Source organism: Zootermopsis nevadensis, unplaced genomic scaffold, assembly GCF_977971745.1.
Source record: "Zootermopsis nevadensis isolate Lab colony 2312 unplaced genomic scaffold, Znev_1.0 Znev_ptg000028l, whole genome shotgun sequence".
NCBI lineage: Eukaryota > Metazoa > Arthropoda > Insecta > Blattodea > Termopsidae > Zootermopsis > Zootermopsis nevadensis.
Window position 1 is genome coordinate 7,143,650 of NW_028259160.1, and position 16,132 is coordinate 7,159,781.

Sequence of the window (16,132 nt, forward strand, 5' to 3'; positions counted from 1 at the left end):
ATGCATACGAAAACGATTTTGCAGTTTCTCTGTCATAATTCAAGGCTTCAATTTTGTGTGAGTAGGTTTTCTCACACATCATTTATGAAAGGGCAGACTGAAGTCAGCATGTCTTTAAGTGGAGGTGATATTAACCACAGTGTGGACCAGCATGTCTTATTTCCACCAACCGAAGTTCGAGGTATGAAAAGTCTAGATCGGGGGAAGTTTTGCAAAAGCATCGTTGTACCATGGCTAATGATAAATGAAATGAAGTTGGGTCCCATAACGAAGCACCTTAAGAAGTATCTTCTGAAATTGAATAATTTTAAAGCTGTACAAGTATTGGAACCAAGTTCACTTGAGTGTACCACTACAGAAAGTCCGTCTTCAGCCAGAAAAATTGTGTTGAATCCTACAATGGTGAAATGTTTTGATGATATTGAGGAAGATGATAGAAGCATACTGCAGAATTTTAATATAAGCAAGGATTCACTCAGTTTTGGAAAATTGGATTTAACTTATGATAACTGGGGAGCAGATGAATTGCTGAAAGCTATTTTACCAGAAGATAAGGATAGTTTAACAAGCTATTCAGTAATAGGGCATATTATTCATGTGAATCTTCGAGATCACTTACTGGATTATAAGCAGGTGATTGGCCAAATTTTACTTGATAAAATTAAGGGTGCAAGAACAGTTGTTAACAAAACAGACATTATTGACAACATGTACAGGAATTTCAGAATGGAAATTTTGTGTGGGGAAGATTCCATGTTGACTGAAGTTCGTGAGAATCACTGCACATATAAGTTTGACTTCTCATCTGTGTACTGGAACCCACGACTGTGTACAGAACATGAGAGAATAGTAAAGAAAGTTAAGCAGGGGGACATTCTATATGATGTCTTTGCAGGTGTAGGTCCTTTTGCAATACCAGCTGCCAAGAAGAAATGTATTGTCTATGCAAATGACCTAAATCCAGAATCATATAAGTGGTTGAAACATAATGTGAAACTTAATAAGGTAGACAAATTATTTCAGACTTTTAATAAAGATGGTGAAGCTTTCATTAAAGAAGATGTGAGAAGTGATATGTTACAAAGGTGGCAGAATAAGGACTTTGCAAATAGCACAATGCATATCACAATGAACCTACCTGCCATGGCAGCTACATTTTTGAAAGTTTTCATTGGTCTCTTTACTCCAGAAGAATTAGATGCAGTAGAAGTAAAGACATTCCCAGTTGTTTATCTATACTGTTTTGCAAAGGGTGATAATCCTGTGGCTATAGCAAAAGAAATGGTGGAAGAAAATTTGGGTTTAGAGCTAAAAGAAGATTTGATAGAAGTATTTCATGTTCGAAATGTTGCTATGAAGAAAGAGATGATGCGTGTGACATTCTTGTTGTCAAAAAATGTTCTTACTATGGAATCAAGTATGCATTGTAAGGGTTCCAGAAAGTGTGCACAATATCTCCTAGAAGAACCCCAAACAAAGAGGCTGTGTGTGGAAGACAATGGTGAGGATTATCAGAAATGCAAATGTGTAATAGAATGTGATAAATATACAAAAAGGAAATGATATATTTTACCAATTAGAGTATCCATTATTTGCACTGATTTTATTATCTATTTATTCGTTCATGGTTTATTTAATGATGCTGTCAGGAGTTCAGATTATACACCCTCAATTGATTGGTTAATTGACAAATGATGAATTTGAAAGGATATTGAAGGAAATGGTCATGGCCAAATTTAAGGTACTGTTTTGGAATTTACTTGGAAGAAAGTCATATAAAAACTCACTCATGCAAGCTGGTCTGTGGGTCATTATTTGAACCTATGATGTCCTAAATATGTAGCAGAGGTGCTAACTAATCGGCCATGACAAACTTTAGTGATATAATGAAATTGCTTATTTGTTACATTATACATCTTTAATAAACAATATTAACTCTGTATAACTGAGTGGTAATGGTATGTACCATATTCTTTAAAATTCAGTAATGCTGCATTTTGTATTATGAGTTTTGTATGTTTTTCTGTTTAAACATTATTTCCTTAAGCAGCATTTTCAGTTGATCTTGAATAAATGTGGTGTTTTCTTGAGGTACAAACTGAAGTTTTAAATAATATTTACACAAGCTTTTGCTTAAAAAGATTTAAGTATCTGGGAACAACAATAGCAAATAGAAATGTGGTCTATGATGACATTAAGAGCAAAATACATTCAGGGAATTCTTATTTTTATTCAATTCAAAAACTGTTATCATCTCATTTACTGTTGAAAACAGGATATATAAAACAATAATTTCGCCTGTTGTCTTGTACGGTGTGAAACATAGTCGCTTACCATGAAGGAAGAATGTAAATTACAGGTATTTAAAAACAAGGTGCTCAGGGAAATATTTGGACCTTTGAGGGATGAAATAAATGGGGAATTTAGGATAATGCATAACGAGGAGCTGTGTGAATTGTATGGGTTACCTAGCATAGTGAGGATAGTGAAATCCAGGAGACTTTGATGCGTTGGACATGTAGCTTGCATGGGGGGGAGGCAAGGGGTGCTTACAGAATTTTGGTGGGGAATCCTTCAAGAAAATGACCACTGGACAGACCAAGAAGATGTTGGGAGGATAATATCAAGACGGATCTTGTGAGGATGGTAAATGGTTGGAGTTAGCTCAAGATCATGTCTGATAGTGGGCTTTGGTGATATCTGTGTTGGTGTTCTGCTACCAGAGAGTTAGGTTATAGTGTATAATTCTTAATTGGTGTGTATGTAATGAAAGGTGAGGGAGACTACCTGTAGTGTTAAGTTCACAGCAATAAATTTGTATCTGGACTAAATGAACATCAAGAATGTATATGCAGAGCCAAAAATTTGCAAATAATGCATTTTAAAACTTATTCTGATATGAAATACAACTTTCTGTTGTGTTGTATAAGCTAATTCATTAAAATGTAGCTAACTTTTAGTTTATATCTCTTTATAGGAAATTTGATGGTTTTGTATGAGCTTATGACTTTGTTGCTAGATTGCAACAGTAAAACATGTTAATTTAAGTACATTACCGAATTTTATGTCTCTTCTCAGGTTCTAAATAGACAGCAGATGGGGAAACACAAGAAAAGTAACAAGCAAGTGAAGAATGTGTTTAAGGTGGCAGGTGCAAGGAGTTTGAAATTGAAAAATAAAGCAAAATCAGTCACAGTACAACTTAAGAAGGTGAGTCATGATTGCATCTTGTGGAATATTAAATGTCTATGCTCTGTATTCCTGTACTTCCTTGTTTCTGTTTATTTCTCATCTTTTTCTCAATATTAATTTTTCTGAAAGTTAATTTTTTTCAAGATCATTTGTAAATAGTTCATGATTGTGTGAATTCACTTGGGCAGTTTACTTGCCTTTGTAGCCTTCTTCATTGATCATCATCTTGGGTCTTTTTTGACAGAGTCCTGTTTGTCATAACCTCCTTTGGTTATTGCTAATAGCTGAACCTGAATTGGAGTTTTAAGTGGCATTACATTGGCTTTGCCTCCATCATCAGGGTGACAATGGAGGTGGCAAAGTTCTCTGAAACATTGGTAAACCTTACCAGACTACACAGCTCTGTAACCTAGAAGACAGCCATCATCAGACTCACCACTGTGAAAACCCTAAATCCTACTAAGAATCACAATTTGTTCCTGTTCTTACATGACATTCTTCTTTCCAAGCATAGAAGCCTTTGGCAGAATATCTTAACAGTAATCAGTGCATTCTGGTCAACTTTGCATCCATATGATTATGTAGGCAATTCATATTTCTTCATGAATGCAGTTTTTATATTGATTTATTTATGGTTTATAGTGACTTGCTATGGACTGGACATCCAGGGTTCAATCCCCGATGGGATTTTTTCTCTAGTCTCTGCTTCCAGAATGGACCCACCCAACCTCCTGTCCATTGGGTACTGGGGTCCTTTCCTGGGGGTAGAGCATGGCTGGGGCGTGACACTGACCACTTACTGCAATCAAGTGCCGAGGTTAAGAATGAGTACTACCTCTTCCCCAAGTGCCTTCATGGCATGTAGTTGGACTGCTTTACTTTGTTTTCTTTAATGACTGTCACTTATGCAGACTATATAGTGTTGAGTGGTAGAATGAATAATGAATTGGAAAAGAATTACCATTGTATTTCCCTCTAGTTTTTCAGCCCTCTCCCTAGAATCTTTCATATTCACCATTCCTCCCACATGAGTCAGTTCACACAAGGTGCACCACGTTCAGAGCATTTGGAATAGTTGTAATGCTGAACACACTATATAAAAATGCAAGCTGTGTGTTAATAATTATTACAATTTTAGTATTTGCAGAACTCGGGGATAGAAATTAACTGATTTTTTAATTATCTGCATTATAAAGCATTTAAAGTTGTATATTATTACATGGTGATTGACAGTTAAATTTTTGCAGAAGTTTAAAATATCAGATATCAGATTAATGTGGTTTTACTATATTTATCTTCCATGCAGTGCTCAATCCTGAACTGAATATAGGAGAGGTGAGTCACTCATATGGCCCCGCTTCAGTCTCATTTTCATATGCATTTATATCATCTTCAAGACTTAAAAATTGGTGACAAAGGCAGTTCTTCATTTTTTGAAATAGGAAGTCTCATTTATGCTTGGTGTTAACTGTAGGCTGTGTAGGTTAATACCTCAACTGAAGTGTTCTGCCGGGCATAGATTGTGGTTTGTGCAGAGGGAGAGTGAGATTATATGTGCATGCGTGTGTTTGTGTTTGTGGAGTCATTGTCTAATAGAAACTTGATTGATCTGTACGATGTTTATTTTTGAAGCTTGTCAGTCACTCATGCAAACTGTTGTGTACAGTTCTCAAGTAACAGTATAAGTCTCCAGTACTTCTTAGCCTTTTCACTTTCATGGGTGGAATGCCACTGGAGAAGATTGAAATTGCTGCTTAAAGCTTTTCTCAGGCTCAGAATGGTAAGACCATAAAGAAATTGTATGAGAATTATCATTATTGCTGAGTAATTTTGTAAATGTTGACAAATGTGTGTATTAATTTGCGTTCTGAACCTGTTATGGGGATGTTATGTGTATCTACATATTTCATTATCCAGACCACATAAAGCATTTTGGCATGATCTGTTACATGTTATAGGTCTGCAATTAAATTTGTTTGGCAAATTTTATTTTGGTTCAGTCCATAATATTGTCAGATTTATAAAAAAAAGGCTTATTGCACCTCACATGGGAATATAATTTGAACTATTTCATTAGGATCTTTGTGCTTATTCAAAATATTTTTTTGTGTTGTGTATATGCAATGAAGGGTAAAGTAATTTATGCCTGTATTCCTTGTTACCTGTATCAATACAAATACTTTATCAGAAAGTGCAGTATGATATCTCTGCTGTTGATTAGTCTTATCAAGAATACGTATGTGTCTAGACTGATTGAACTATGGAGCTGTACAAACACGAAGAATGTAGGTATTCAGAAACTTTATGTATTGTGAGATGAAGATCTTTTTTCTAATTTTCTGTTGCTCGAAGGCTTTTTTGTCTTTTATTTGTTAAACGCCACACATCTATATTGTAGCCACATACATGTTTTTTGACGTAAATACGTCTATACGGAAGGGTCATTCAGCAAGAAAACGTAACGAAGATGTGTAAGTTCCATATCAACAATTGTCAGCTTTTATATGAACTCCTGTGTGCATTGTTATGTTACTTAAGAAACTAATTGTTATGTCATCTGTTTATTCGGCATTGTTGTGTTTCATTACTGCCATCAACAGTCCGCTTTCGTTATTGCGGAAAGAGCTGAGCTGTGAATCGCTTGTAGAAGAAGTGCATCATAGAGTAGATAATTTTGTTCTGGTAAAAACGTTTTAGAATATCACAAGTACTTATCTTATATAAGAATTATTACATTACATTTCATTACATTTCGTTACATTACATTACAGAGATGTATTTACGTCAGATTCTCCAGAACCGTGGTTCCACTGTCAACTTTTTTATAATTTTGCAATATTATTTGTGTTCCAGTTCATTTTTCAGTTTGTTAAAAAGGAATAGGATAGTAAAAATAAAATTTACAATCAAATGTAATGTGGGAACATATAAGTTATTCACAAGTTTTATCCTAAGCAGCTGTAAACATTGGCTATATATTCTTTGTACAGTGTGTACAAAGTAATCACATATGAAGGAAGTTGTAACCATCTGCCTGCCTGCATTTCAACTTTGTAATGGATTTGATGAAATCAGGTATTGAGGGTCTACACAAGTGTTGGTAACTGAATTTAATTCTAGTTTATGTTAACCTTATTGAACTCTTAATGTTCATGAAGTTTAAACTGAACTCATTAGTTTTGCTTAAAAAAATGCACCTGTAGAAAAGAATGGTACATGAGAAAATTTTATTTGAAACATTTTTTGCCAAGCTGAATGTTTAATGAAGTATAAAAAAAGTTTCTGACTTTGTGCTGGATATATGTGTGGTATGAATAAATTTGCAATAATAGATTTATATCTGCAATAAACAGTTATCAAGTGTGGTGAGGTATGTAAAATATGTATACCTATTTTGATTCTTCTTAAGTACTGTAATTAGAATAGTCTTACTACACTTCCATAATGATATTCAAGTTTCATTTACTTATTGCTAGCTATGAACATAATTTACATCAAGCAGTTGTGTTATGTAACAATGACGACCTTGTGAAGCAGTAAAGTCTTATCTGTGATAATCCCCATATTTGCATATACAGTATATGTGTTTTTACAGTAAAATTCATAATGTTTTCTGTAGAAATATTTGTGGAGTTGGTGTCTGCTATCTTTAGACTGTTTTGTCTTTATTGTTACAGTTGAATGAAGTTACTCGCAAAAAGACAGCAGAAGTTGATGGACAATTGACAACTGAAGTGCAGTCTAAACTACTTCAGAAACAAGAAGTGCAGGAAATTGTTAATAAGAAAGTTGATGTGAGAGAGGAACAGAAGAAATTTCAAGACATTGAGAAGGATTCATCAGAAGCTTTGAACAAGCTCTGTGACATGCAAGTGAACTGACTTATATCAGGCAGTTGAAGTTAGTTTTATTTTAAATTGATGACAGGAGGTATATATTAAGTCTTGTACGTGAATTGCAATTTTCTTTGCTGTGTAACATTTAAGGAAAGAAGAGATATTTTGAACGTAAACTGTAAGGAATAATTCATGAGGAAAGTAAATTTCTAGATAAGGATATCTGAATGAGAATCAGTTTAATTTAGGGACACTGAGTACATTGGTGGTAATTTTTAATATTATACAAAATGGCTTCTTACACTGCTGGCATTATTGTAATTGGGGATGAAATATTAAAAGGCCAAGTTGTTGATACAAATTCCAATTTCTTATGTAAAAGTCTCCATTCACTGGGTATAACGGTGTGTAAAATATCAGTTGTGGGTGATAATGTTAATGAGATAGCATCTGAGGTGGCAAGATTTTCAGAGAAATATAGCAAGGTATTTACAAGTGGTGGTGTTGGTCCAACACATGATGATGTTACATATCTTGGTGTTGCTCGTGCTTTTGGACGGCATGTTGAAGTGAACAAGGAGTTGGCTAAAATATTATTGGATTCAAATTTTGTGAGTGACATCAGTGATGTTGATGCTAATCCTGCTTTGAAGATTGCTCAGGTTCCCCAGCTATCAAGTCTGATTTATTTGAAGCCTGTAGGTTACTGTCATGACCCATCATTGTTATATTCCAGTACTTTTCCAGTAGTTAAAGTTGCTAATGTGTACATTTTTCCTGGAATACCAAAATATTTTGAATATGCTGTTACCAACTTGGAGCACCTGTTCAAGAACCCTGACGGTGACAGATTTTACACACGGGAACTGTACCTCAGGAGCGAAGAGTTAGATATTGTTCCTGTGCTTAATCACACTGTTGACAAATTTAAAGGCTCAGTTGTATTTGGTAGTTACCCACAGCTTGGTAATGACATTTACATGACAAAGGTGACACTTGAGTCAATTTCGAGCCAGCAGTTGGAAGAAGCAGAATCCTATCTTTGCATGAAGCTGCCTGCTGGAACTGTCGTTGATCCCCTGGAGGAAAGTGTGTACTGGATGGTGGAAGAGGCCCCCAAAAGAGGGCTGTCTGCAGCAGTCACTGAGTCTGTGAAGGTGCGTTCAGAGGCTAGTGAAAATGAGTGAAGCGTGAACATAAGCTGCGGTTATGGGGGTTTGGAATCTTTACTATCCTGGGCTTTCCCATATCATCCATGCAGAATGACACCACAAGAGTCACATTTTTTTAGAGCAGTATTGTGCATAAGCCTGTGGCTCTACTTAAACAGTGATTTCATCCTCAGTATTTTTAATTTTGTTTATTGATTACTTGGTGATATTTCAAAGATTGGGAATTAAGGAATCATTGATATTGACATTGCTTTTGAATCTACAAAATTACTTTCCCAGTCTGTATTTTGTGCACTTCTTGACTTACTGCTGTATTCGTACTAAAAGTATGTTATTTTTTCAAGTTAAATAATTCAGATGTGCAATTAATTCTCTTGTAGTTCATGTTTTTATTTCATGATTTTGGTATGACATGATATAATTAGTAGGGAACACTGTTTACATGACACTGATCCATTTTGGACATAACTGGATCAAGCATTTGGCCTAACTATAGAGATGTGTGTGGAGAATAATTTCTGTTGAACCAGTTATTTCCATAACAGTTTTCTGTGACTTGCATATTTTAAGAATGCAGTTACTGTATTATAGCTGAAATGACTGTGCAGGGTCTGGCAGAGGAAATTGACTGTTTTCATTTGTGAATGATTTCTGTTACATTGAGAAAATAATATAAACTGGCCCTTTAACATGTAACAGAAATTGTTGTAATTAAGTACGATACATATACTATTCAATTTTGAGAACAAAATTCAGTATATACCTCCTTCTGCAGTGATGCATTCTTGGAAGCACTTGATGAAATCGTCTGTCACATGTTGTACCATGTCATGAATCGCTGATCTGATATTGGTCTCGAGTTCTACAAAACTGGATGGCCGTGACTATTCAGATAACCAAATGAAAAACAGTCTGGGCTGAGAAATCAGGTCTTGGCAGCCAGTTAAATCATGAGGTTAAACAGTGTGGAAACATTTTGTGCTTCTTCTCCATACTTCTTCATTCAATATGTGATGTGATACCAACTTGCTGGAGCCACATTCATGTGTGTTCCCAAACACACTCCCATGCATGTTATATGTACCTATAGCTTTGAAAACCTTTCCACTCCTTGCATTGTTATAACTACTCAACATAGAAACATGTCTTTTCTGCCAAACCCTGCACTTACTAGCTTCCTCTTTATTCACAAGAGGTGTGACATATGAAACCCGTGGGTACGATCAATTAAAGGGGAGAAATTCTTGTGCAAAAATATAATTTATATGAATCTTCATACAGTCTTATTATTGACAATGAAGGGGATTATGAAACTGAATTTAAAAGCTACTGAGGTAATGATTTGCTTCTTTGTCTCTGTGTGGGCTAAATAGTATATGTAGACAGTAATTAATTTGGTTATTGGCATTAAGGCTATATTTTTTTATTGATCTTGTTTGGAAAGTTTCTTGAAGCCACACTATCTTACAAAATCTATGTCTTAAATCTTAACATAAGTTCTGGTCATGTAAGCTTATGAAATTTGTATGATAATGTAAATTCTGATGACTATTGAATCCTGATATCCATTCTTAGTGCATATTGCCTGCTATGATCTTACATGGGACGAAGTATGATAGGACCTTTGCAATGAAGGAAACTGTGTATAATTATATTTTACTTTGTTTTATGTGTAGGTAATGTGAATTCATCTTTTTGCCTTACATTTTTTCAATTAATCCTTCAATTTGTCACATTTTGGTACCATGAGGAATAATGCTCTTCAGGTTGTTACTGTTTCAGTAAACATTACAGTTGGTTCATATGTATCTGATTCATCACAGTCATGCAATTATTGCTTGATCACAACTTGTAAGAATTTTACGCTGTCTTTCAGTAGTAATATATTTGTGCTTCCTTCTGCTGTTATGGCTACAAGTATCACTGATCATCTTTATTTACTTCATAAACAGAACAGAACAGTATGCAATCTTAAATTAGTTCTACTGGATTATCAAAGGTATACTAGCCAGTATCCTATAGCAGAGCAAGCTTATGTTAATGTGCATCTTGATAAAGCAAAGTAGAAAACATATATGGCCATAGTATTAAAGGGGTCATACCAAATAAGTATGATTATAGGTTAAATTTCATTAAGGTGGCAGCAGGAGTAGTGGTTGTTTTATTTTTTCCAGTTCAAAGGGAAGAATGCTTCAGCAAATACAAGATTTGAAACAATAATTAAAATAATTTCTCGTATTTTTTTCAATTCTGACACTGTAGTAGTGGAAAAGAATTCAGGATTTTCAGAAAAACATACTGCCTTCATATTCTACCCTGAATGTGGATGCAGTATGCTTCTCAAAATATTGGAAGCTTCTTTTACTACTACTCAGTGTTGGGATCTGGAAGAAAAAACCCTGATAATTTTGTATGGAGTGCTGTGAAAACCTTTTAATTTGTTAATTGTAGGATGTTTTTAATATTTTGGGGTTGGTGGTGGTGATGGTGACATTCTGTAAATATGCATGCCTCATTGAACGTCAAACTGTAAGATAGTTTTCTTAAGTAGTGGACTGTCAAGGCATTTGAGGTAATGTTAAGCTGATGTTAAACTGGTAATGCAACTATAATATAGGAAACAAGAAGACTTGGCAGAACTTTTGTGGAGAATCCTCATACAAAGCAGTTATCTTTCCTTTTATGATTTCATATGTATTGGAAGGAGGTGATTTCACTATTCAGACATACAACTGATACTTTAGCCACTCTTCATCACACAGTTTGAACTGGAAGTTGTGTCTTCTCTTAATGAAAATATTTCCTGCTGTCAGGAATAATTGTCCTGTTTTTAAAAAAAGTACAGTATAGATTAGCAAGTGAATAATTTATTCTTTGCATTAATTTAAATAATTTTTAGGACATTAATTATAATTTTGGATTGTTTTGCTACCTTTTAACCTCTTGACACAGATTGTGAAAGCTTTGTTTTATTTTTTTATTTTTTGTTGCTTGTGGCTGCACTGCATTGCACTGTCACAATTTGAGAAGTCTGGCTATCACAGTAATGCATTTATTGTACAGCACCATGTAAAGTGTACATTATTGTATTTGATGTGTTGTTTTAATAGTTCTTCCAGTGTTATAGTTTTAATGTGTCAGATATTTGTCTGGCAGAATTCAGTGGACAAGGTAGGAAATATGTTCCATGATATGACAGAATTATAAATTGTGTTAAGCATTTGCTCCTCCTAACATAATAGAAAGAATAAAATTAAAAGGGCCCTGTTCCTTCTAACATAACAGAATGCAGTAAAATATTATGTAAAATTTAAATACATAAAGAAACTTGGTTGATAGCACTGCATGTGGTGTTTTAAATGGAATGGGCAAAGTGGTGGAAGTCACTGAATTTTCTGTTGATTTTGAAACATTGTACTGTTCTGATAATGTGATTTGCAAGTTTGCAGGTAGCGATCAGTTGGGTTGACTATTTGAGATTTGAAGTTTTCATGGTAATGAAGATGTTGGTGCTGGTCCTCTGGGCTGTAAAGCCATTTGGACTTTTGGGCATAAATGAGGTTTTGGTTTCTACATACAAGTCCACATTGTGTTAAAACCCAGAAGACCTATGTCAACAAGAATGTCAGGATTATGCTCCTGAAGCTGATTGGACATTTCCATAAGAATTAACCAAAACAGCATGTATTCTGATATTCTGCCACTCCATTATTCTGCATACCTTCAACAAATGAAAAATATATTACAGTTTAATTAGGGTGCTAATGCTAAAGAAGTAAGAAATGTAACTGTAGATATATTCTTTGTTTTTAATATACACATTTCCTAGTTTTTGCCTCATCATTGCTGTCTTGATTTTTTATTGTTGCTTCCTTGGTATTTCCTTGACTAGTTGCTCCAAAAATTTATCAGTCATGACTGTCGATCCAGTTTCTTCTCGACATTCAGCTCCCTGCTATTGCATATTGACTGCCTGGACATTTGAATGCTCTGCTGTGTTTTGATTTGTTACATGGCACATATTCAGCCCCACTTCAATTGTATGGAGGAATTCAGACAAAAATTTTGAAGTGGAAATCTTTGGTAGGTTCTTGTTCATGCCTTGTCATTGTTTTTCTTCTGCTCATCTTACTCTCTGTACTGTTTCAATTCAACAAAGTCCTCATTGGACAGTTTCTTTTACTGTGAAATTGGACCAACTTTCCCAAAATTTCAGTTTCCATACCTTCTTGTCAGGTCTTGTTGGCTATCATAGCAACTTGCTGTGTGCAGTTGTTTAGTGCAAACACAACTTTGGAGATGTTTAAACAGGAACAAGTTATATTACAAGTTTTTGTTAATTGCATTAAACTGAGTGAACAATGTGAAAGTAGCAGTAGTCCAACAGTGTAAAAATAGTGCAGCATTAACAACAGAAAACATATTCCTTTGGTATATGAAATGCAATCAAGTGAGTCATACAAATCCCAGCTTAGTGTGGTATACCATAATTCAGTTAGAGACTAATTTTACCAAAAGGGCATGTGTGTACCTGTTGTCATTGTTATTACTGTCAGTATGTCTGTTACAAAGTGACTGCTTCTGTTCTTTTCAGGACTGTAATCTCAGTAATTTATATATTACATAAATATAACATATGAATTCTATCACCACTACCAGTATATGTGTGTATGCTGTACAATGTGGAGGACTGGGGTGAGAGTGTTAACTGTTTTGGTGAAACATGTGAAATTTTACTCATTTGAAGGTCATGTCAAATAATACTTCAGTACAGAATTTTAACTGCCAATATCAGCTGCAAGTATTTGAAACAAGAAGCCAAAGTTTGAATTTATGTTGACACATTGTGAAGTTTCAGTGTTATAGGCTGCTATGGAGGAGAGGGACTCGTGTATGCAGCTCAAGTGGACAGGCATGGGCAAAGAACTGTTCGATGAAGCTGTGCTCCTGGAGGAAGATGTTTATTTTTCTCAATTTGATATGTTCACCTACATAACTTCTGATTTTACAAAGCACTAAACATCATAGTTTAAATCTCAGAGACTGGCTATTCTGACTGTTTTTTGTGGTTTTACTCAGTCCTTCCAGGCAAATGCCAGGATAGAACCCTAAATTAGACCACAACTGCTTCCTTTCACATCCTTTCCAATTTATTATTTGCTGTCATCATCTCATTCAATGCTGCATAGTCTGAGTTACTGAAAAACCATTGTTAAATAAACTGTGAACAGATATACAAAGTAAAACATTTTTAATCATGGACAAATTATGATTTTCTTTGTCTGCCAGAATTGTTTTCTAATGAGGCGAATCTGGAGTTTTTTGACATAACTGGTAGTCTGACTGGGCATCATCACTTGTTGATAACTGGTTTTCTCTGTCGTAGATGAGTCATGAACATCTGCACTGCTTTCATATTTGTTTTCAAGACTGTCAAGTATGTCGGTGGTTTTCACTGTCAACATGCAATCAGGTCACTCAAGCATTGGCCATCAGAATTGCTGTGGGGTGTGGCTTTTATCTTTTGGCCTTTGTAGACTTGCATTACAAGTTTAAGAATGTTTACAGGATTTCACATGATGGGAGAGTCAGGAGAATATATATTATAATCACAGGGTCATGAACGTGAGTTGATTGAAAGGAATTGCCAGTGAAGAGTACAAGCTGTTATGATAATCTGTTTATCGCTTGCTTGTGTCGCTCTGCTTGAGCCACATGCATGAGTCTCTCTCCACTTTATGCCTCTCTCTACAGTAGCCTGTAAGATTGCAGCTTCACAGTTCAAAACTGACAGAAATTCAGATTTAGGCCATTTTCAGATACTTGTAGTTGGTATTGGTAGCCAAAATTTTGCATGTAAGTTTTACTTGACATTATCTATAAATGAGAAAAAATTTCAGATAAGGTATCAGTATGACAACATTAATGGTTTCCTTGTCAATCCTGGTAGTGGTGCTACATTTTTCTCATTGTGGCATAATGCACATATTGTTGAAGTTTTCTTGAATAATGCCTGTCGCAAAAGGAGGTAACAAATTTCATAGTGGCAGAGGGTAAGAATTTAAACATATGTAAGTGGAGGGAAAGAAAAGTTTCTTTCTAGTGTGTATAGATGGATCCATGTTTAATGTGATAATGTAATTGAAGAATCCATGATCGGTAAGATCAGTAACCTGGAAGTCTGGATACACATCATCCTGTTCTGTAGACAGTGTTTCAGAAACTAGTTTTTGTGTTAAATCTCTTCAGTACTGATGCTAATGTGCACTGTAGATGACAACTGTTTCTTTTAAGTATGTTCATTATACCATACAAAATCAAATTATTTACAATTTTATGACAGTTCAAATTAAACAGTTATGCAGAAGGCTCTGCATTACCAATTAAATGTTTTACTTTATGGTACTTTTCTTATAGAGTAATATGTTCCAAGGACATAATAAAGGGAGTAGCCAGAGATGGAACGGAAGTATGAAAGTGAATTTTAGAGATATAGGTTATGGACATGTGAACAGGATTGAACTGGTTCAGAGTTTTATAAATTATAAGCTTTGAACACAAAAAAGAATGTGCTGTTGACAGGATATTAATTGAACAGCAGGATAACTAATAAGCATGTAACTCTGTATCATGTAATTAATTGGGCAGTATGGTTTGATGTTACCTGAACATTCTCTTGACTGCAGATTCTCGAGAAATGCTTTGATAAGTTCAGCCCTTCAGAGATTTTCCTGAGCTTTAATGGTGGGAAGGATTGCACAGTCCTGCTACATCTTGCCACAGCTGTGCTGCGCAGAAAGTTTCCATCCCTGAAGAAACCACTACAGGCTGTGTACATACAGCCACAGGATCCATTTCCTCAAGTTGAAGAATTTGTTGTTGAGTCAGTGAAAAGGTATGAGTATAATGCCATTGAAGTTAATAAATTTTTAGTGACTAGTCCATTGACTGAAATTACTGAAGTACTTTATGAAGAATAAGTTTGTCGCATCTTAGTTTATAAATTCTTGTAATTTTTAATTTTTTCTGATTCTGGTTTTTTGATATTGCACTCATATGGCAGGTTCTATGATAGTGACTTCACTTCCTTTCATATCCAATATAATGTATTGTAAATAAATGAGGTGGGGATCAATGTGACACTTGCAATGTGACCATTAGCTGATCTTTTATGCTTCCCCAATTTTAATATTCCAGCAATCCCATGCCTACAACAAAGCACGGTATCCTACTTAGTGAGATCTCATGATAATCACCTGGTTTCAGGAAATGCCTGTCCAAATGGCAAAATCCTGAAAAGCTCTTTGTTAAAGAGCTCTTTTTTTTAGTGGCCATAATCAAGGTCTCCCTTTATGTTCCTGGTCTCACAGAGTCCATGGATTATAAAGGGGATTAACCTCTTCAATTAGGATATTGCCCTTACACCTGGGCCATATAGGCACCCTGATTATGGCCTCCCTGGACTTGGGTAGTGCCATGTACCCCCACAAAGAGCTTACAGTTCCAGCAGACCCATGGACAAAGGTGATCTACAGTATGTAACCTGAAGGTAGACAGGTGTCATCTAACCCAGACTAAATAGTATACCAGAACCACTGGCTCCCAGAGAGGTGATCTCTATAAATGGTAAAGGTAGGTTTCTCACAAGTGGTGAATCTCTGTCCTCGGTTATCTTCTCAGCAGCCGGGTTGGCTAATGCTACCAGCTACTTGTGGTGGTATGCCAGATAAGCAGAGAATGATTAACTTTCAAATGAAGACAATCACAGAATTCCTTTGGTAGGTTTCTCACAACTGGTGAGCCCTTGCCTCCAGTTGTCTTCTCCATAGCCCAGGTTGGCTGATGCTATCAGTTCCCTGAGGTCATGGGGAACAAAATTCCCTACCCACAGAGTCCCATGCAGGTAGAAAGCATTGAATGATTTGGTGCTGC

General features: G+C 35.4%; 2 protein-coding genes across 5 annotated transcripts in view; both read left to right on the top strand.

Annotated features, from left to right (window-relative positions):
- LOC147872338 (uncharacterized) lies at window positions 1–7,389 on the top strand. Of its 3 annotated transcripts, XM_087357216.1 has the most exons (3): window positions 1–181; window positions 3,079–3,210; window positions 6,870–7,389. In XM_087357216.1, the coding sequence occupies exons 1-3, from the start codon at window positions 152–154 to the stop codon at window positions 7,071–7,073; spliced, it is 366 nt and encodes a 121-aa protein (XP_087213342.1). In that variant the 5' UTR covers window positions 1–151; the 3' UTR covers window positions 7,074–7,389. The 3 variants fall into 3 exon arrangements, with proteins under 3 accessions (XP_087213342.1, XP_087213343.1, XP_087213344.1); XM_087357217.1 differs by lacking the exons at window positions 1–181; window positions 3,079–3,210 and adding an exon at window positions 4,597–5,477; XM_087357218.1 differs by lacking the exons at window positions 1–181; window positions 3,079–3,210 and adding an exon at window positions 5,573–5,874.
- The window catches only part of LOC110830015 (bifunctional FAD diphosphatase/FAD synthase), a 24,216-nt gene continuing 15,402 nt past the window's right edge, over window positions 7,319–16,132 (top strand). For both annotated transcript variants that reach the window (XM_022064369.2, XM_087357213.1), the window contains exons 1-2: window positions 7,319–8,185; window positions 14,887–15,095. In XM_022064369.2, the coding sequence (XP_021920061.2) occupies window positions 7,319–8,185; window positions 14,887–15,095 (1,076 nt within the window). The remainder of the gene's footprint in view (window positions 8,186–14,886; window positions 15,096–16,132) is intronic.

Excerpts from the sequence above, each read along its gene's own strand:
- LOC147872338 (XM_087357216.1), top strand. The coding sequence starts at position 152 with ATGTCTTATTTCCACCAACCGAAGTTCGAG. Across the intron at positions 182-3,078 it reads TCCACCAACCGAAGTTCGAG|GTTCTAAATAGACAGCAGAT; the intron begins GTATGAAAAGTC and ends GTCTCTTCTCAG. Across the intron at positions 3,211-6,869 it reads TCACAGTACAACTTAAGAAG|TTGAATGAAGTTACTCGCAA; the intron begins GTGAGTCATGAT and ends TTATTGTTACAG.